A 16,816-nucleotide genomic window follows, 5' to 3' on the forward strand; every position below is an offset into this window, starting at 1 on the left:
CAATGCAATGCATGCCCAGCAGTATACAGTGATCCCTCGCTATATCGCGCTTCGCCTTTCACGGCTTCACTCTATCGCGGATTTTATATGTAAGCATATTTAAATATATATCGCAGATTTTTTGCTGGTTCATGGATTTCTGAGGACAATGGGTCTTTTAATTTCTGGTACATGCTTCCTCAGTTGGTTTGCCCAGTTGATTTCATACAAGGGACGCTATTGGCAGATGGCTGAGAAGCTACCCAGATTACTTTCTCTCTCTCTTGCGCTGACTTTCTCTGATCCTGACGTAGGGGGTGTGAGCAGGGGGGCTGTTCGCACACCTAGACGATACGGACGCTCGTCTAAAAATGCTGAAAGATTATCTTCACGTTGCTACCTTCTGTGTGCAGCTGCTTCGTGAAGCGACATGCTGCACGGTGCTTCGCATACTTAAAAGCTCAAAGGGCACGTATTGATTTTTGACTTTGTTTTTCTCTGTCTCTCTCTCTCTCTCTCTCTCTCTCTCTCTCCCTGCTCCTGACGGAGGGGGTGTGAGCTGCCGCCTTCAACAGCTTTGTACCGGCGGTGCTTCGCATACTTAAAAGCCAAACAGCCCTATTGATTTGTTTGCTTTCCTCTCTGTTTCCTTTGAAGAGGAAGATATGTTTGCATTCTTTTAATTGTGAGACAGAACTGTCATCTCTGTCTTGTCATGGAGCACAGTTTAAACTTTTGAAAAAGAGACAAATGTTTGTTTGCAGTGTTTGAATAACGTTCCTGTCTCTCTACAGCCTCCTGTGTTTCTGCGTAAATCTGTGACCCAAGCATGACAATATAAAAATAACCATTTACCGTTTAAACTACCACCAAACACAAAAACAAATGCAGTATTTGGTTATATGATGTAGAAAACATGGTAATACTAGGGGGCGGAGCTCGCTTTGCTCGCCAACCCCTGTGCAGGCCCTACACGCTAGTCTTTTCCCGGATCCACCACTTGTGACGAATTGTGCTGTGCTTTTGCATAAACACAAATAGCAACTCTGTTTTTGATATCTCCATCTTTAGAAACTATTATCACTGACAATTCGTCACATGTTGGTTTATTATATATGCAAGCGTGATCTTTTGGATTCATATAGAAATCCAAGAAAACTTCTTTGTCTGTGTTTTTCAGATAAATTTCATGTAAAGTGCGATACTTTTGAATGTATGGATTTGTATCCATTATTGACTGTAGAATTTATAATACTTCCGATCGTTTAACTCTTTCAATTTTATGTTGCATCGCTTCTCCATGATTATAAATAAACCCAACCGATTTGTGGTTTCTTTGAAATTAAACTTGTAGTAGCTCTGTCATATCACCTATATCCATATATTCAATCTCTTTTTGCTGTTCTGTTATTTCACTGAGTAATAATTTCCATTTGTTAACGCTTATGCGATCTTTACTATCAGTTTTTGAATTTTAGTACTTTCATAATCTCTAACCTGCTCTGCATTTGTATCGCAGCAACATTTTTGAACTTCTTTACAATGTTCTATTTTGTCTTTTCTTCTTCTACTGTTTGTCTTTTATTTCTGCCCCCCTTGGACCTGTTAGGTTTTCAGTACATCTTTTGGCACAAAGTCTTGTCTTGTGGGATGTGATATTATCTCTCTGAAAATGTCTCGTCTTGTCTCTCTGAAAAAGTCTCGTCTCGTCCCAATACATATGACAGTTTGATACAAGTGCCATAGTACAGTGATGTGACATTTTTATATAAAATGTTGATCTACATACTTTATGATTTATTTGTGTTACCCATGCAGTCTCTGTTTATATCAGTTAATGTCTCAGCCTGTCTATATTTGGACCCTGGATTTGATTCTGCACTGGATTCATTCGTGTTTTAAGGCTCATTATTATTACTAAATTTCCATGAGACATTTTGATTCACCCTAGTTGCTCCTGTATGTCTATGGTGTTTGATATCTGCTGTAAGTAAACCAAAATGTTTAATACTGTGCAAAGCATAATAAAATTAAAAAAAGGTGCTAATGTCTTATAATTTGAAACATCAACTACATACATATTATCTGCAAAAATGAAAAAAAGGGAAATGTAATTCAAAATCAATACTATTGCTTTAAATCCCCTTAAATATTTTTTAACAGAGAATCTTTAGGAATAGAAGAAACCTCTTCTTCATCTTTGTCACTGGATTTGTTTATATGATCTCCTGCTTATTGTGTTCTTGTAGTTGGCTACACTGTAACAAGTTAAAGGTTTCTTCAGAATTTTGCTTGCGTTGCTTTGTTTCATTATAAGTACACCTAGTAGTGATAGATCCAATATTTCTTTAATGTAATAAGTTTAGAACAACCACAACTCTTCCTAGAGCTGGCCACTTGGCCAAACTGAAAAACTGGGGGAGAAGAGCCTTGGTGTGTGTGTGTGAGAGAGAGAGAGAGAGAGAGAGAGAGAGGGAGGTTAGGAGCATGCGCTAATTACAGTGTGTTGCACACCCACCACACGACAAACTACCTGCATTGGGACCTGACTGCAGCCGTGCAATGGGTGGCATCTCAAGAGAGATAAATACAAACTCAATGATCTGTCTAGCAGAGCTCAGAGAACTTATTTGTAGGTAAGATGAACTTCCAGAAAAACAACCATCAATGAAACTTCACTGACCTGCACTTTATAGAAGTCTCTCCTCTGTAACACTAAGGGAAATTCCTAGCAACTATGTTGCCTGGCAATAAAGTTCAAGATCAAACGTCACAGTAAAAGACACATAAAGGCCTGTTTGAACTTCAAAAGGTATCCAAAGGACTGTGAGAAACAAGGGTGCCTGGTCTGATGAAACCAAAGTTGAACTGTTTGCCTCAATTCTAAGCATCCTATTTGGAGGAAACCAGGCACTGCTCATTTCCTGCATAATACCAGTCCAATGGTGAAGAATGTTGGTTGTGACATCACACCGTGGGGTTGTTTTTCAGCGACACAGACTGGAAGGCTAGGCCAGGTTGAGGGAAAGTTGAACTGAGCAAAGTATCAAAGAGATATCCTTAATTAATCTGTCCCACAGTGTTCTGCACCTTAGACTGGACTGAAGACTCACCTTCCAATAGGACACCCTAAGCACAAGCCAAAGAGGAACAATTCTGTGAATGTCCTTGAGTGGCCCAGCCAGAACCTGGACTTGAATCCAGTTGAACATCTCTGGAGAGACTTGAAAATAGCCATCCCCTGTTGGTCTCCAGCCAACCTGACAGAGCTTGAGAGGATCTGTAGAGAAGGACGGCAGAAAATGCATAAATCGAGGTGCACAAAGCTGGTTGTGTTAAGACTCCAGGCCATAATCACTGCCAAAGGTGCTTCAATTTTAGTACTCAATAAAAGGCGTGAATTCATGTGTCAATGTGATGCTTCAGTTTTTTGTATTTTTAATTATGCTGCAAAAATCACTAAAATCGTGTCTTCACTTTGTCATTCTGGGGCATTAAGTGTTGCTTGATGAAGGAAAAAATTATTTTAAATGATTTTAGCATAAGGCTGCAACATAACAAAATGTGAAAAAACTGAAGGGGTCAGAATACTTTCTGAAGACACTGAATGTGGTTTACTTTTCCACAAATGTTCATTGACTCAAGTGTGAAATTAAGTGACTCTGCTGCCCTCTGCTGACTCCCATTTTCCCAAAGGAATTGATGAATGTTACAACAATTGTGACCAGAAAGGCCATTAAGCCCAACAAGCTTGTCAATCCCTAGGTTGTTCAAAATAACATCATGTTGAAATTTGAGGGACCAGAAAGTCCTACTGTCTACCACCAAGTTACATTGAATATACTGGGAATCTAATGCTGTTGTGCAGCAAACCTGACTCTGTAACTCCCCTTGGTGAACAGCAGCTGCCCACTTAACTCCTTCAGGATGAATGCTTCCTCCCGGTTCCTTGTCTGATCGTCAGTCTCTCATGTGCAACAACCATCATGCTTGCTTTGTGTCGAAGCTCATTGTGACCCTTCTGTGGATTTATGTTCTGGATAATGTGCTGTCTTCATTTCTGGATTCTGAACCTGTATTTCAGGGTGGCGGCTATAGGTTTGTCTACTTAGTGCCTAACAGATTACTGACAAGATGAGGATATTGTATGGGACCTCATCAAAACTTAGAAGTGATGAGTGTACTGTTACTAGCACACGTATGTGAAGGACAATACAAAGAATGCTTTATAAAATATATTCTTTAGTTACATGTTCATGCTCTTAAGGTTGCTATTATTTGTTATTCTGATGAATGAAACAGACTTTTGTTCGCACAAATGGGTAAGTAGTGTAGAAATCAAAACTGAGGACAGAAAAATTTTCTTTAAGTTCATGATCTCATATGCGCGTTACAAGAATCTTAATTGATTATTCTTCCCTGTTTTTCGAGATATTCGGTTGTTCTATCTGGCAGAAAAAAAGGGTAAATGACTTTACTGAGGGATGGCTGTAATCCACTGAGGCAGTTAGCAACTAAAAATCATTAAAAAAAAACTCTTTGTGGCATTGAGATGCATTCTACTACTCCCACGATACCCGAGAACAACACTGTAAAATATTACACTCCCTTACATTCAGCAGAGCAATACCGGCATCGTGAAGAGCCTGAAGAATTATTATTTACTAGCTTTTAAAAGGCATAACTTTCACTCAGTGTTGCTTCCTTTTCTCGATTCAATGTCTCATTCGTTATTTCTTCCGCTTCATTGACTGAGCCCAAGTAGATTTCTTTCACCGGCGAGAACGGAGACGCATTTCTGCGCATGTGCATCTTTGCCTATGTTTGGCTGCGGTTGCTATAGCGACGCTCTGTTTCGCCAGTAGTCCTCCAAGGAAAGATGAAGCTGAAACGTTTTCTGCTCAGATATTACCCCCCAGGTAATACGATTATGGTGTTTAAATATTAGTGTAAAGTATTTTTTTAAAACTCTGTTGCGTTGATGTATGAAGAGTGTAGCAGACTGTTTTACGTACATTTCACTCGCGATTTGTTTCTAATCGATTCGTTGTGTGGGGGGGGGGGGGGGGGGGGGGGTGAGCTCCAGTTGTTGCTCTTGAAGGAGAAGAACTCGTTGTGATGCAATTACAACGAAAATGCGACGTTGATCGCATAAGCAGAGTGCGGTGTTGCGCTTGTAGCAGTTTGCTAAGTGCATCAGAGTTTCCCATATCACGTTGATAAAAGTGAAAAGAGCGCTGCATTTAAAAGTAGACTCGTAAGAATGGGCACAGTAATCGAATGGGATTTGAACGAGTGTCGCCTTTCAGGATGTACAATCGCTATCATCAAGACGTTTAATTAAAATTATTTTTAAACTAATGTAATTCATTCTCGTTTTAGTAAATGTATGTGTTGTATACCAATGGGTGTTTGTCGGATTACATAATTATTTAAGAGTATGTCTTGAATATAAAGTTCTAGTGTTAAAATAAGCAACAAAATCTTTAAGTAACGTTTATTTTTGAAATTAACCACTTGTTTCTTAGAACTCCGCAGTAAGAATTAACGCTGCCAGATTTTTCTAGAAACCGAGAAAATATTTCTTCTGGATGAAAGAGGCCTAAACGCATATTAAGTGAAATTATTCATAAAATAGGAACCGTTTGAGCAGTTTAGTTTAATAGTCTAATAAAATAAACGATCCAATTACCGAAACATTAACTCTGCCGCTGTTTTCCGCCACTGAGTTGGAAGAAACGTTCACTTACTGTTACATACATAGCGATAAGTGTAAAAACTACAAAAGGCAGCCTATAGTTAGAAAAGAAAGTAAATCTGACAGACACGTACGGTAACTTCAGGTCTGTTAGGAGGGAATGCCAGCTCTTTATTATTACAAATGTTAGCTCAATTATTAATTAGTGATGGCATTCGGTGTACATTTGCTAATAGTACATTTTATATTTTATCACGTTAAGCGTCAATTTATATCTCTGCCCAGTGTCTTCATCTAAATTGTAGTTACTAAATATTTCTGAAGGGTATTTGTTTAGTTAAAACTAAGAATGCGAGACAAATTGATGGTAAGTGCAATCAGCCCCGTGGCGGGCAGGCAGCAAAGCACGGGGTTGTTTTTTTTTATATTGATGTACCCTGTAGATTTAAATTTGAATTGATTGGATTTTTATAGTAAATAATAAAAAAAAAAAGATGTAAAAAGTGAGGTGGCATTACTCGTAGAGTTTCTTATTTTGTTTTCTTTCTACTCTGATATCACATCATTGAATCAGCCTCCTGATTGTTATTTTTTTGTTGTTTATTTCGCCTTATACAATTTCTTGTATTAGGAATTTATTAGTTTTCGCATACCCCTTGGGGTCAGAGTGCAGGCTCAGCCATTGTACAGCGCCCCTGGAGCAATTGAAGGTTAAGGGTCTTGCTCAAGGGCCCAGCAGAGTAGGATCTCTTTTTTGGCAGTGAAGGGGATTCGAACCAGCAACCTTCAGGATACCAGCACAGATCCTTAGCCTCAGGGCCATAGATGTCGTAACTGTGTATATTAAATAGTTAATTAAGGTGGGCTTGTGAGACATCGAGCCAAATAAAGTAAAAGAAATGTACAGTATGTGAGTTAGAGCATTTCTAACCCACTTAAGCCAGACCAGAGTCATAGTTAAGATGGAGCCTATGCCAGCCAGCAAACCCTGCACAGGGTGCCAGTCCAGCACAGGGCATACACCGACCCCCCCCCCCCCCATCATACACACACATACACACACACACACACACATACACACACACACACACACACACACACACACACAGAAAGGCCAGTTTAGTGTCGGCATTTCATCTAACCAGCTTGTCTTTGGACAGAGGGAGGAAACTGGAGCACCTGGAGGAAACAGACGCAGATGCAGGAAGGGAACTTTGGTATTCTTACTGTGAGACAGCAGCACTACCACTCTGCCACCATACTGCCCACTGCTGAAGTAGCTGACTGGCAAATTTTCAAAGTATTGGTGGGCCTGGAAGACACTGTCTTAAGCCCTTGTCTTTTTACTGGACTGCTTTTTTTTAGGAATGTGTACTACAGTACAACATAATTATTATTTCCATGAGGGCTTCCAGCTGTCTTTACATGTACTTTTTTAAAGCTCACCAAAACACTCTTTATTTATACCACAAAGCTTAATTAATCCCTGATTGTTTAAACTTAGCTATTCCATAAGGTCATTTAAAAAACTCTCAGTGCTTTCTGTTACCGATCCATCCAGGGATTGACAGCCCAGGTCCAGTAGAACCACGGTGGCTGAAAGTTTTCGTTCCAACTACTTTGTTTGTTAGAAGCTGATTCCTGCTGCTAATGTATTGTCATTTAGTGAATGTGTTCTTGGTCTCTGTCTACTGTTATAAAAACTCTCGCCTTTTGTGTGTTTTGGTTCCCAGACAAAAGTTGGTGTATCAGAGTTGATTAATGTCCTTCACTACAGTATCATTTTCTTGGCAATTTTCAGGCACAAATTGTATTAAGGCAGATATTGCAGCACTGGCTAATTGATCCACTGATCCATATTGGGATTTCACTGTGCCAGCCCAAAACCTGGCAACCCTGGGCACAAGTCAGTAACCAACCCTAGATGAGGCGCATTACAAAGGAATCCAGAACTATGAAACCATAAATATGAAATGTACAGATTTAGCCATTTGTTGATCCCACATTTTCTGACTGGAGTGGCAGAGCATGGCATAAAGATATCCTTAAATAGGCACCTGTCCACTGTTCATATACCTGATATAGTAGAGTGGCTTCTTGTTTATATACACACACACACACACACGCAGACACACACACACACACATATATATATATATATATATATATATATATATATATATATATATATATACTGTGTATATATATATATGTATATATGTTATATAGTACGATATAACATGCCTATGATCTGTTTCTTGCAACTGAGAGAAGAGGTGTTTGTTAAAGGAATCTGTGAGCAAGTGACACACCATCTGTGGTCTAGCGACCCACGTCCTGCTTACAGAGGAATTGAAGCATTACGCACATCTGAATCTGTTCCCTGGAGAGTCACAGTAAGAGCAGCTGATGGAACAGTCCTTACGGATGACACTGTAGTTGTGACCCGCTGGGCTGGCTACTTTGAGCAGTTGTTCAAAGCTGATCCTCCAACTAGGACGTTGGATATCTTTGGGTTCCCAGTTCTTGAGGCTGATCCTCCAGTTAGCTGTGAACCACCCAGTCTCACTGAGATTGCACAGGTGGTGAACCAGCTGATGGGAGGAAAGGCTGCAGGGATCTGTGGTATCCGGGGTGAACTTCTCCAGGCTGGTGGTAAGGCTGTCCTCCTGGCATTGCAAGAAATCTTTGCTTCCATTTGGGAGACAAGTGTCATCCCAACTAACTGGAAATGGGATTTGTCGTCCCTGTCTGGAAAGGAAAGGCTGTTCGCCTGAATTGTGATAACTACAGGAATAACACTGCTCTCTGTGCCAGGTAAGGTCCTTGCTAGGGTCATCCTCAATAGGATGCATGATCACTTGCTCACCTTGCTCAAGTGTACCATCGACTGCATCCTGGCACTGAGGGTTCTCATGGAGTGCAAACGTGAATATCTGCAGAGTTTCTTTGCAGCCTTTGTCGATTTTCGTAAAGCATTTCACTCAGTTGATCGAGCTGCCCTGTGGGACATCCTGAGAGTTCGTGGGATTCCCTCAAGGTTGCTGGATATCATGGCCAGCCTGTACACTGGTACTGTGAGTGCTGTGCAGAGTGGAGGCAGAACTTTTGCGTTTTTCCCAGTTGATTCTGGGGTTCGTCAGGGGTGTGGTCTTCCTCCTACTCTGTTGAATGCTTGTATGGACTGGGTGTTGGGCAGGATCGTAGGGTCCAGCGGCTGCGGAGCATCTGTTGGTAAAGAGCAATTCGCTGATGTTCCCTTTGCTGACAATGCTGTGATCTTTGGGGAGTCAATGGAGGCTCTGATTGGGGCTTTCGAGAGACTGAGTGAGGAGTCTGAGTGTCTAGGTTTGCGAGTGTCCTGCATTAAAACCAAGATCCAGGCCTTTAGTGACCTCTTGGACACAACCATCAACAGTGTGTCTGTCTGCGGAGAGAGTGTTGACCTTGTCGAGAGGTTTTCTTACCTCGGCAGTGATATTCATGTCTCTGGTGGCTCTTCCTATAAAGTCACTAGACAGATTGGGAGAGCACGGGGGGTCATGAGGTCGCTGGAAAGGGGTGTGTGGTGCTCCTGATATCTATGCAAAAGGACGAAGCTCCAAGTCTTTAGAGTCTTGGTGCTTCCTGTCTTGCTATATGGTTGAGAGACATGGACGCTATCCCGTGACCTGAGACAAAGACTGGACTCCTTTGGTACTGTGTCTCTTTGGAGAATCCTTGGGTCCCACTGGTTTGATTTTGTGTTGAATGAGTGGTCGCTCATGGAGTCCCGAATGAGGCGCATTACCTGCATTGTGAGGGAGCGTCAGTTACGGCACTAATGTGGTGCGTTTCCCCTAGGGTGATCCAGCTCGCAGGATCCTCATTTTTGGGGACCCGAGTGGCTGGACCAAGCCAAGGGGATGCCCACGTGACACCTGGCTGTGGCAGATAGAGAGTCATTTCTGGATGATGAGATTTGACTGCGTGTCTACCTGGGGGGTTGCCAACTGGGATCCCAAGCTGCTTTGTCGTGTGGTGGGTGCGGCAACACGCTGTACCAGTGCATGCTCCCCGACCTGACCTGACCTGATGTATATCTTTTATGCACTGGTTATGTACAAAACTAGCTAATTCATTGTATTAATAAGAGTTCCAACTCTATTTCAGTATTTTATCCTATTTGGCACTTCATCAATATTTCATATGTGTGAGACAATAAAAACAAGCTGTAATTATTTTTTCTTTTTAGGTATTATTTTGGAGTATGAAAAAGGAGGTGAATTAAAGACTAAATCCATAGATCTTCTAGATCTATCTCAAGAGTAAGTCATTTTGCACTTTGTGTAGTTTTATTTTTGAGTACTGAGAAAAGTGCTATATAAATGTAATGAATTATTATTATTATTATTTTTACAATTTCAAGTCAAAATTGCTTTGAGTAAGATTGTTATAACTTTTTAATGTTATGAACTGTCATTAAGCACTATAAGCTTTTGAGATAATAAGAGGCTCAATGGAAGGTCAGTTTCTCAAACAAAGAACAGGCGTACCTGCTACATGCAGGAAGAGATTTGATATTTATCTGGAATATGCTAAAATGTTTAACTGTATGTTCAGTCTATATAGCTGGTAGCTTAAGAATATAATATATGTTCTTGTGTCTTTTTTACAAGTTGAACCTGGAAAGTTTCTCTTTTACCCTTTTTGGAATTCAGAGGGATTTGTTCATTCAAGTCATGTCATGAGGCCCAGTTGTTTTTATACATAACAAACACTTGTTAGTGAGAGGACAAGGATTTTGCCTAAATAAGAATAAGACAGTGAACAGCAATTTTCAGGTTCTATATTTATTTGTTGTGTTACTACTATTTTCCAAATAAATGTGCAGCATTTTTTCCATAATGCAATAGATCCTCTGAGACACATTTGTAGAAAGCTGCAGACGAGAACCTGAAAATCTAAATACAACAGGGAAGTGATCCTGAGATGTACAGAATACCACTGCATGTTTACCGCTCCTGAAAGTTACACAAAGCTCATTGTCCACTATACAAATGTTGCATGCTGTCTGTTTTACTACTGCGTCACAGCAGACATAAAATCTCCAAGTGAGCTTAATAATAAATTATAAATGCAGGTGTGTGTCACCGTGTATTAAAACATCAAAATGCAGCTTTATTGTTTATTAAAATACTATTATTCCAAGTAAATTATACTTTGAGTTGTGTCTATTTTCCTTTACAGAACAGACATTTGTGCTTTAGTTGAAGAAATTAAGAAGACGGAGCCACTCATAACTCCTCCTAGGACAGAGCAGGTGAAGCAGCTGATACAGAGACTGCAGGAAAAACTTGGACAGCAGGATGATCACAGATTCTTCCTTTTTAAGGTATGCACAACTTAAACATATATATTTATTACTAAACCATCCAAGCTTATAAACCTACATTAACCAAATTGTCTAATCAAACATTTGTCTTTATAAATTATTAGTGCATGTGGTCTTCTGGATGAAAAACAAATTCTCTAGAAGTTTTGCTGTATTTGTGAACTTGGAGAGGCATTGGCTAATTCTTAAGAATTGGCCAGTGAAGAGGACGTGGACCCAGCTGTGTTTACTGCCCCACTGGCTTTCGTTAGAAGACACTGGCGATGCCATATCTTAGCCATTTCGCTGGCATGTTGCGAGTCCTGTTAATCTTTGTCTCGAGAAAATCCTCCAGATAGACAATGTTTTAGTGAAAACTTCAAGCCTTGCACTCTGTTGCTGAGGTGTTTCACTAGGACGTTGTTGAACCGTGGTGTTTGCTTTTTTTCAACGTTGTGTTTATGATGTTGTTGTTGTGCAGCAGCATTTTCTGCACACAGGCTTTTTCATAGTGAGAAGTGAGGTGCATGCAGGCACTGAAAAAAAATAAAAGAGCATGCATGAACTATCTAGTGGCTGTGGTTGAGAGTGAGCAGAGCGTACTGCTCCACACACACACACACACACGTCTTTCGCTTATATATGTCTAGCTGTGCCATGTTGTGTAGTCTGATCAGCTATATCATAGAGATTGCATTCAATTACATCTCACTATTATAATAAAAAAGTCCTGGGATGAGACAAACGTTTTCAGAGAGATACTTTCATGTCCCGCAAGACAAGACTTTGTGCCAAGAGATTTAACCATGCCTGGGGCCTGGACATAAAAGACAAAGAGTAGATGACAAAGTAGAACGTCGTAAAGAATTCAAAAATGTTGCCGCGATACATGTGCAGAGCAGATTAGAGATAATGAAAGCACTAAAATTCTAAAGTCTCAAAAAATGATAGTAAAGATCGCATAAGTGCAAACAAATGGAAATTATTACTCAGTGAAATAATGGAACAGCAAAAAGAGATTGAATATATTGTTCAGATTTAAACTTTAAGTCGGAGACTTGTACATCGTCTAATTCGTGTTGCCATCAGGGAAAAGTAGTGTTTCTTCCCAATGATGAGGCGTATCCGTGAGAATTAAAAGATTTGTTGTTTGGTCAAAGTGAAATCCACATATGCAAGCAACAGAGACGCAAAGTGACTGGCGCGTAGCACAGGCCTGGGGGTTGGTGAGCGAAGCGAGCAGGGGGCTTTATTAATAAAATAAGGTCACAACATCAAGAACTAGTCATGTCAAGAGCAGAACATATCAGACATTCTGTCTTCAGAAATAGCCATAAAATCCCAATAGCAACCTTCTGTGCATTTTGATTAAATTGAATTGACATTTTAGAGTTTGTGAGGCAATGTGTGTATTTGGAATTAAATGCATTAGAATGTCCCAAACCAGACTCATGCCAGGATGAAATGGGTTTGGAAAATAGGTGAATCAAACCAAAGTTTAGTAAATAAATTGGTTGTTAAATTGTGTGCAGTAAATAAGTAAAGTGCATTCCCCCATGTAAAACAGTGATGCATCTAGTGATGTAGAGCCGACGTTTGAAAGGAGGATTAGAGCGCAGTAAAAGCACGAAGCACACAATATTGTGACAAGAAGATCATTCAGCTCAAAAGAGCACCTCATTTACTATTTGTTGAGTGTTTCCAAACTTTCACTGAGTTGAGATCTTTAAGTTCCCCAATTTTCAAATTTGTGTGTGCTTTACTTTAGAATTTATAACTTGTATTTGCAATCCTTAATCATCCATCCATCCATTTTCCAACCCGCTGAATCCAAACACAGGGTCACGGGGGTCTGCTGGAGCCAATCCCAGCCAACACAGGGCACAAGGCAGGAAACAATCCTGGGCAGGGTGCCAACCCACCGCAGATCCTTAATCATCTTTCTCATAAAACTGCAGAGTATCAGTGGAACTACGTCCTCACCATCTGAACTCATGTTGGTTTCCACTACTACACTGGTACTGGATATCTATGCAAATCCCATAACAAATATGTTAGCCCGTACCAGCTTTCACTGTGAGGATGTGATCCAATTAATCAATTTATTAAATTATTAAAAGTTTTCTTGCAAGGAAATAAAATTCAAACTCATATATGAAAATAAAGCTCCACAATTAAACTTTGAAAATATAAAATTCTTAAAAACTAAAAAAAAAAGTACAAAAAATGTTTTAGCTGACAAGATATGTCCAATCAGTACTGATACAGACTTACTGAACCATCATTCAAAGCATCCTGACTTTCTCCATAACAGTCTGTTATAGAAATGAATCTGATCACACTAAACATAAAGTGCAGCTTGTCATTTGGACTGTAGAAAACATTGTAGGCCTGAAGCTGGACTACTGTATATATGACAGGTCGAGAAATGTGCTGGATATAGAAAAAACATCTTTTTCAGCTATTGTCAATGAATAAACTGTACCAGTCACTAAAGGCAAGAACAACTAGACATAGCCACTGTTTCGATTGTACTGCAGTCACTCAGGTTAAACATAATCTCTGATTCATCTGTCTTTTGTAGACTTCAAAACTTCTCCATTCAGTACACATTTTGTTTATTTTGCATTATTTTACTATATTGTTTTATTTATCTCTGTTTACAGCATTTAATGTTCTGATGGTGTTATGTATGTATATTTTGTTTTTTAATTATATTTACCTTATTATGTGTGTGGATGTAACACTAAGAGCAATTCCTAGCAACCATGTTGCCTGGCAATAAAGTTCAAGTTCAAATATTAGAAGCACATTGGAAGCTTTTTTTAACCGGATATAAAACAAATAAAAATGACAGTAACATATTTTAGGAGTCTTTATATGATAATGTCTTATTGTTAATAGCATAGTTAATTAAATATTTATAGTCTCTAATGGATACCTAAACTAAAGTATGATCAGACAGAGTAATCATTTCCTCTTTTATAGGAATTTGACAGTTAAAAATAATAATACATTACTTCAGGGAGTCCCTGTTCTTGTGCACCACCACTTCTTAGGCATTCCGAGGTTCCATTTGGATATTCACCGTTCATTATGATCACAGTAGACTCTCCAGGCTCAGAATTCCCAAAACGCGTCAGCCTTTTCAAGCTGATGGCCATCCAAGCCGAGTATTGCACTCCGAGCTCTTGAATATTCCTTCTGGACTCTGAATACGCTGACCTTGCTTTTCACTGTGGTGACCATTGGTTTGTCATTTTTTGAATGAACAGTAGACATATTCATTTAATGTAGATTTTTTGTGTTAAGTAATAACCTATACTTGCTCTTTTTTGGAGGGTTCCTTGACAAGTTATGTTTTATTTTAATGGGGAGTTATTAATGGTCACTATCGCTATGACATTTGTGGCCACCAGGAGGTGCATCAGCTCCCCAAACCCAACACACACAGACACAGGCACAACAAGTTCCAGCACAACACAGACTTTATTTACATGAGAAACTCTTTCCCTTCATTTCCCACTAATGCACAGTACAGCAAAGCACCAACAGGTAAATGCACACAGCGCTTACTTTCTCATCTACTCTCTGTCTCTGTCTCTCTTTCCACCTCCACTCCTCCTCCAGCAGGCTTCGTCACCTTCCTCCTGACTCTGGGTCCTGGAGTAGTGGATTGCTTTTATCCTGCACCCAGGAGGACTTCCATTGGCCCGTTAGCGTGGTCTGGAAGCACTTCCGGGTGAAGTGCAATCCCAACAAAGTAGGGCTCCACAGTCCCTGCAGCACCCCCTGACGGCACCCACAGAACTCAACATGGCTGTAGTGAACTCCAACTCCCATGGAGCCCTGTGGGAATCAGAGGTGCCGTAGCAACCCGGGGGTGGCTGCCATCTAGTGCTCTGGGGGAGGTAATGCCCAGTGCAAGTTCTCCTTCCAGCATATGGGCATCCCAGCAGGGTAAGGGTTCTGGCTGTCCGCCACACATTCCAAGTTAAAACTCGTTAATTTCACTTTATTATACAGTTATTTAGCATCTGCATTTGGGAGAACTATAACAAACTTCCACTGACAAGCTCCTATTCTTTCTGCTTTTCTATTGTTTTCTGTTATCTTTATTAAGATGTGTCTCATTTTCCATTTTAAGAAGCCTTATAGTTAAATTATGGCTACCCTCCTTTTTCGAGTTTGTGTAACTTCTCAAATAGCATGTATATTTTTCCATTCCTCTCTATCACTAATTGTCATCCATATTTCAGTTAGTCCTTTACTGTTTTTAGTTATATACACCTTGATTTGATTTTTTAATGCTTCCACTATCAAGGCAAGAAATGTTTAGTCTTTTGCTATGTTTGTGTTTACTCATTCTCTGTTCAGTAATACAGTATACTTAATTTAATTTTCAGGCTTCTGTATTTCAAGATAATTCATAAATATTACTGATTACTCATCCTTTAAATATGACTAATATCTTATTTTAATGGGTAGATGTGGCTAATGCTGCTGTCTAACAGATCCACCCCTCTGGGCTTAAGTCCCGCGCCTGAGGGTTATCTGGGTGATGTTGCGTGTTCCTCCCTGTCTGCTTTGGCTTTGCTCTCTCACTCTGGTTTTCCTCCCATATCTCCATTTGTTGGCAGTTCCATTATGGCCCCTGAGTGGCTTTGTGTGTGCGCCCTTGAGTGGGCCTTGCGATGGACGGACACCCTGAATGGGACAGGTTTGAGCCTTGAGCCTGATGATGCCAGGACTGGCTCCAGTCCCACACAACCCTGGACTGGATTAATCAGATTTCAGAATTGTGTTTATCTTTTCTTATCTGAACTGTTAAACCTACTCCTAAACTTTCAGCCTGCTTTTCGGGTCTCTATTGCATAAAACATTCTTTTGTGGACAGTAACTCATCTGATAATGGCTCACAATGTAGGAGCAGATTTAGTTGTTTATTATCCCCCATGTTTAAAACGTTTTTAGCCTTCACATACTTTATCCTTTTTCTACTTGATCCTTCATTTTCATCTTATTTCATTGATAAACAGCCACTTGCACCACCCAAAAGCTAGCTTATCTCAAATTAATTTAATTATGTTAACCTTTTTTAATGTATTTTACCTTTTCCATGTTTGTCACCTTCATCACTGAGTACTCTTACTGCTGTTCATTTTGCCAAAAATAAATAAGAACCTGCATTCTCAGCAGTGCTTCCATCGTCTTCAATTGCTAACAAGCGCTCAGACATTGTCAGACTTTGCAGCAGGGTGAACGGCAAACAAATACTTTTAAGGGGGAAAAAAAGCCTGCAAACAGTCCTACACTGCCTCTTAGTGGCAACCAAAACCAAGTTTTAAGAGCGAAAGTTATCAGAGGAAATGAAAACTTATACGCAAACATTCAAGCACAACAACAAAAAACAAAAACAAGCATGGCTGTCTCCTCTCTTTATAGATTTGAACTGCAAACATGTAATCCTATGAAATAATATCACATTTATTATGTGTTTGAACCGTAAACACTACCCCAGACACCTAGAGTAAGATGACCGATCGAGGTCACAAGAACACAGCCTGAATCTGTGACCTTGTGCTTTGTAGCGTTTGTCCTCCACACATAGCAGAAGTCTGACGCAGTCATGTCTGATTTTTTTCTTCTGAGGATATTCACTGCGTGTATTGATTCAATGCCTTCTCATATTGTTCTTCGTGGCTTGTGAAGTAAGTGGCACTTGTGGTTGTGAATGTCAAGACTGGGTGTTCTTTTGTGCTCAGTCTCCTTGACTGTACGGAGGT

The 16,816-nt window shown here is 40.0% G+C and overlaps 1 protein-coding gene across 1 annotated transcript in view; it reads left to right on the forward strand.

Annotated features, from left to right (window-relative positions):
* Positions 1 to 4,818: 4,818 nt before the first annotated feature.
* The window catches only part of daw1 (dynein assembly factor with WDR repeat domains 1), a 53,317-nt gene continuing 41,319 nt past the window's right edge, over positions 4,819 to 16,816 (forward strand). Inside the window, exons 1-3 of the mRNA XM_028792177.2 lie at positions 4,819 to 4,898; positions 9,912 to 9,984; positions 10,907 to 11,051. Of these exons, the coding sequence (XP_028648010.1) occupies positions 4,859 to 4,898; positions 9,912 to 9,984; positions 10,907 to 11,051 (258 nt within the window). The 5' untranslated portion in view covers positions 4,819 to 4,858. The remainder of the gene's footprint in view (positions 4,899 to 9,911; positions 9,985 to 10,906; positions 11,052 to 16,816) is intronic.

Source organism: Erpetoichthys calabaricus, chromosome 2, assembly GCF_900747795.2.
Source record: "Erpetoichthys calabaricus chromosome 2, fErpCal1.3, whole genome shotgun sequence".
NCBI lineage: Eukaryota > Metazoa > Chordata > Cladistia > Polypteriformes > Polypteridae > Erpetoichthys > Erpetoichthys calabaricus.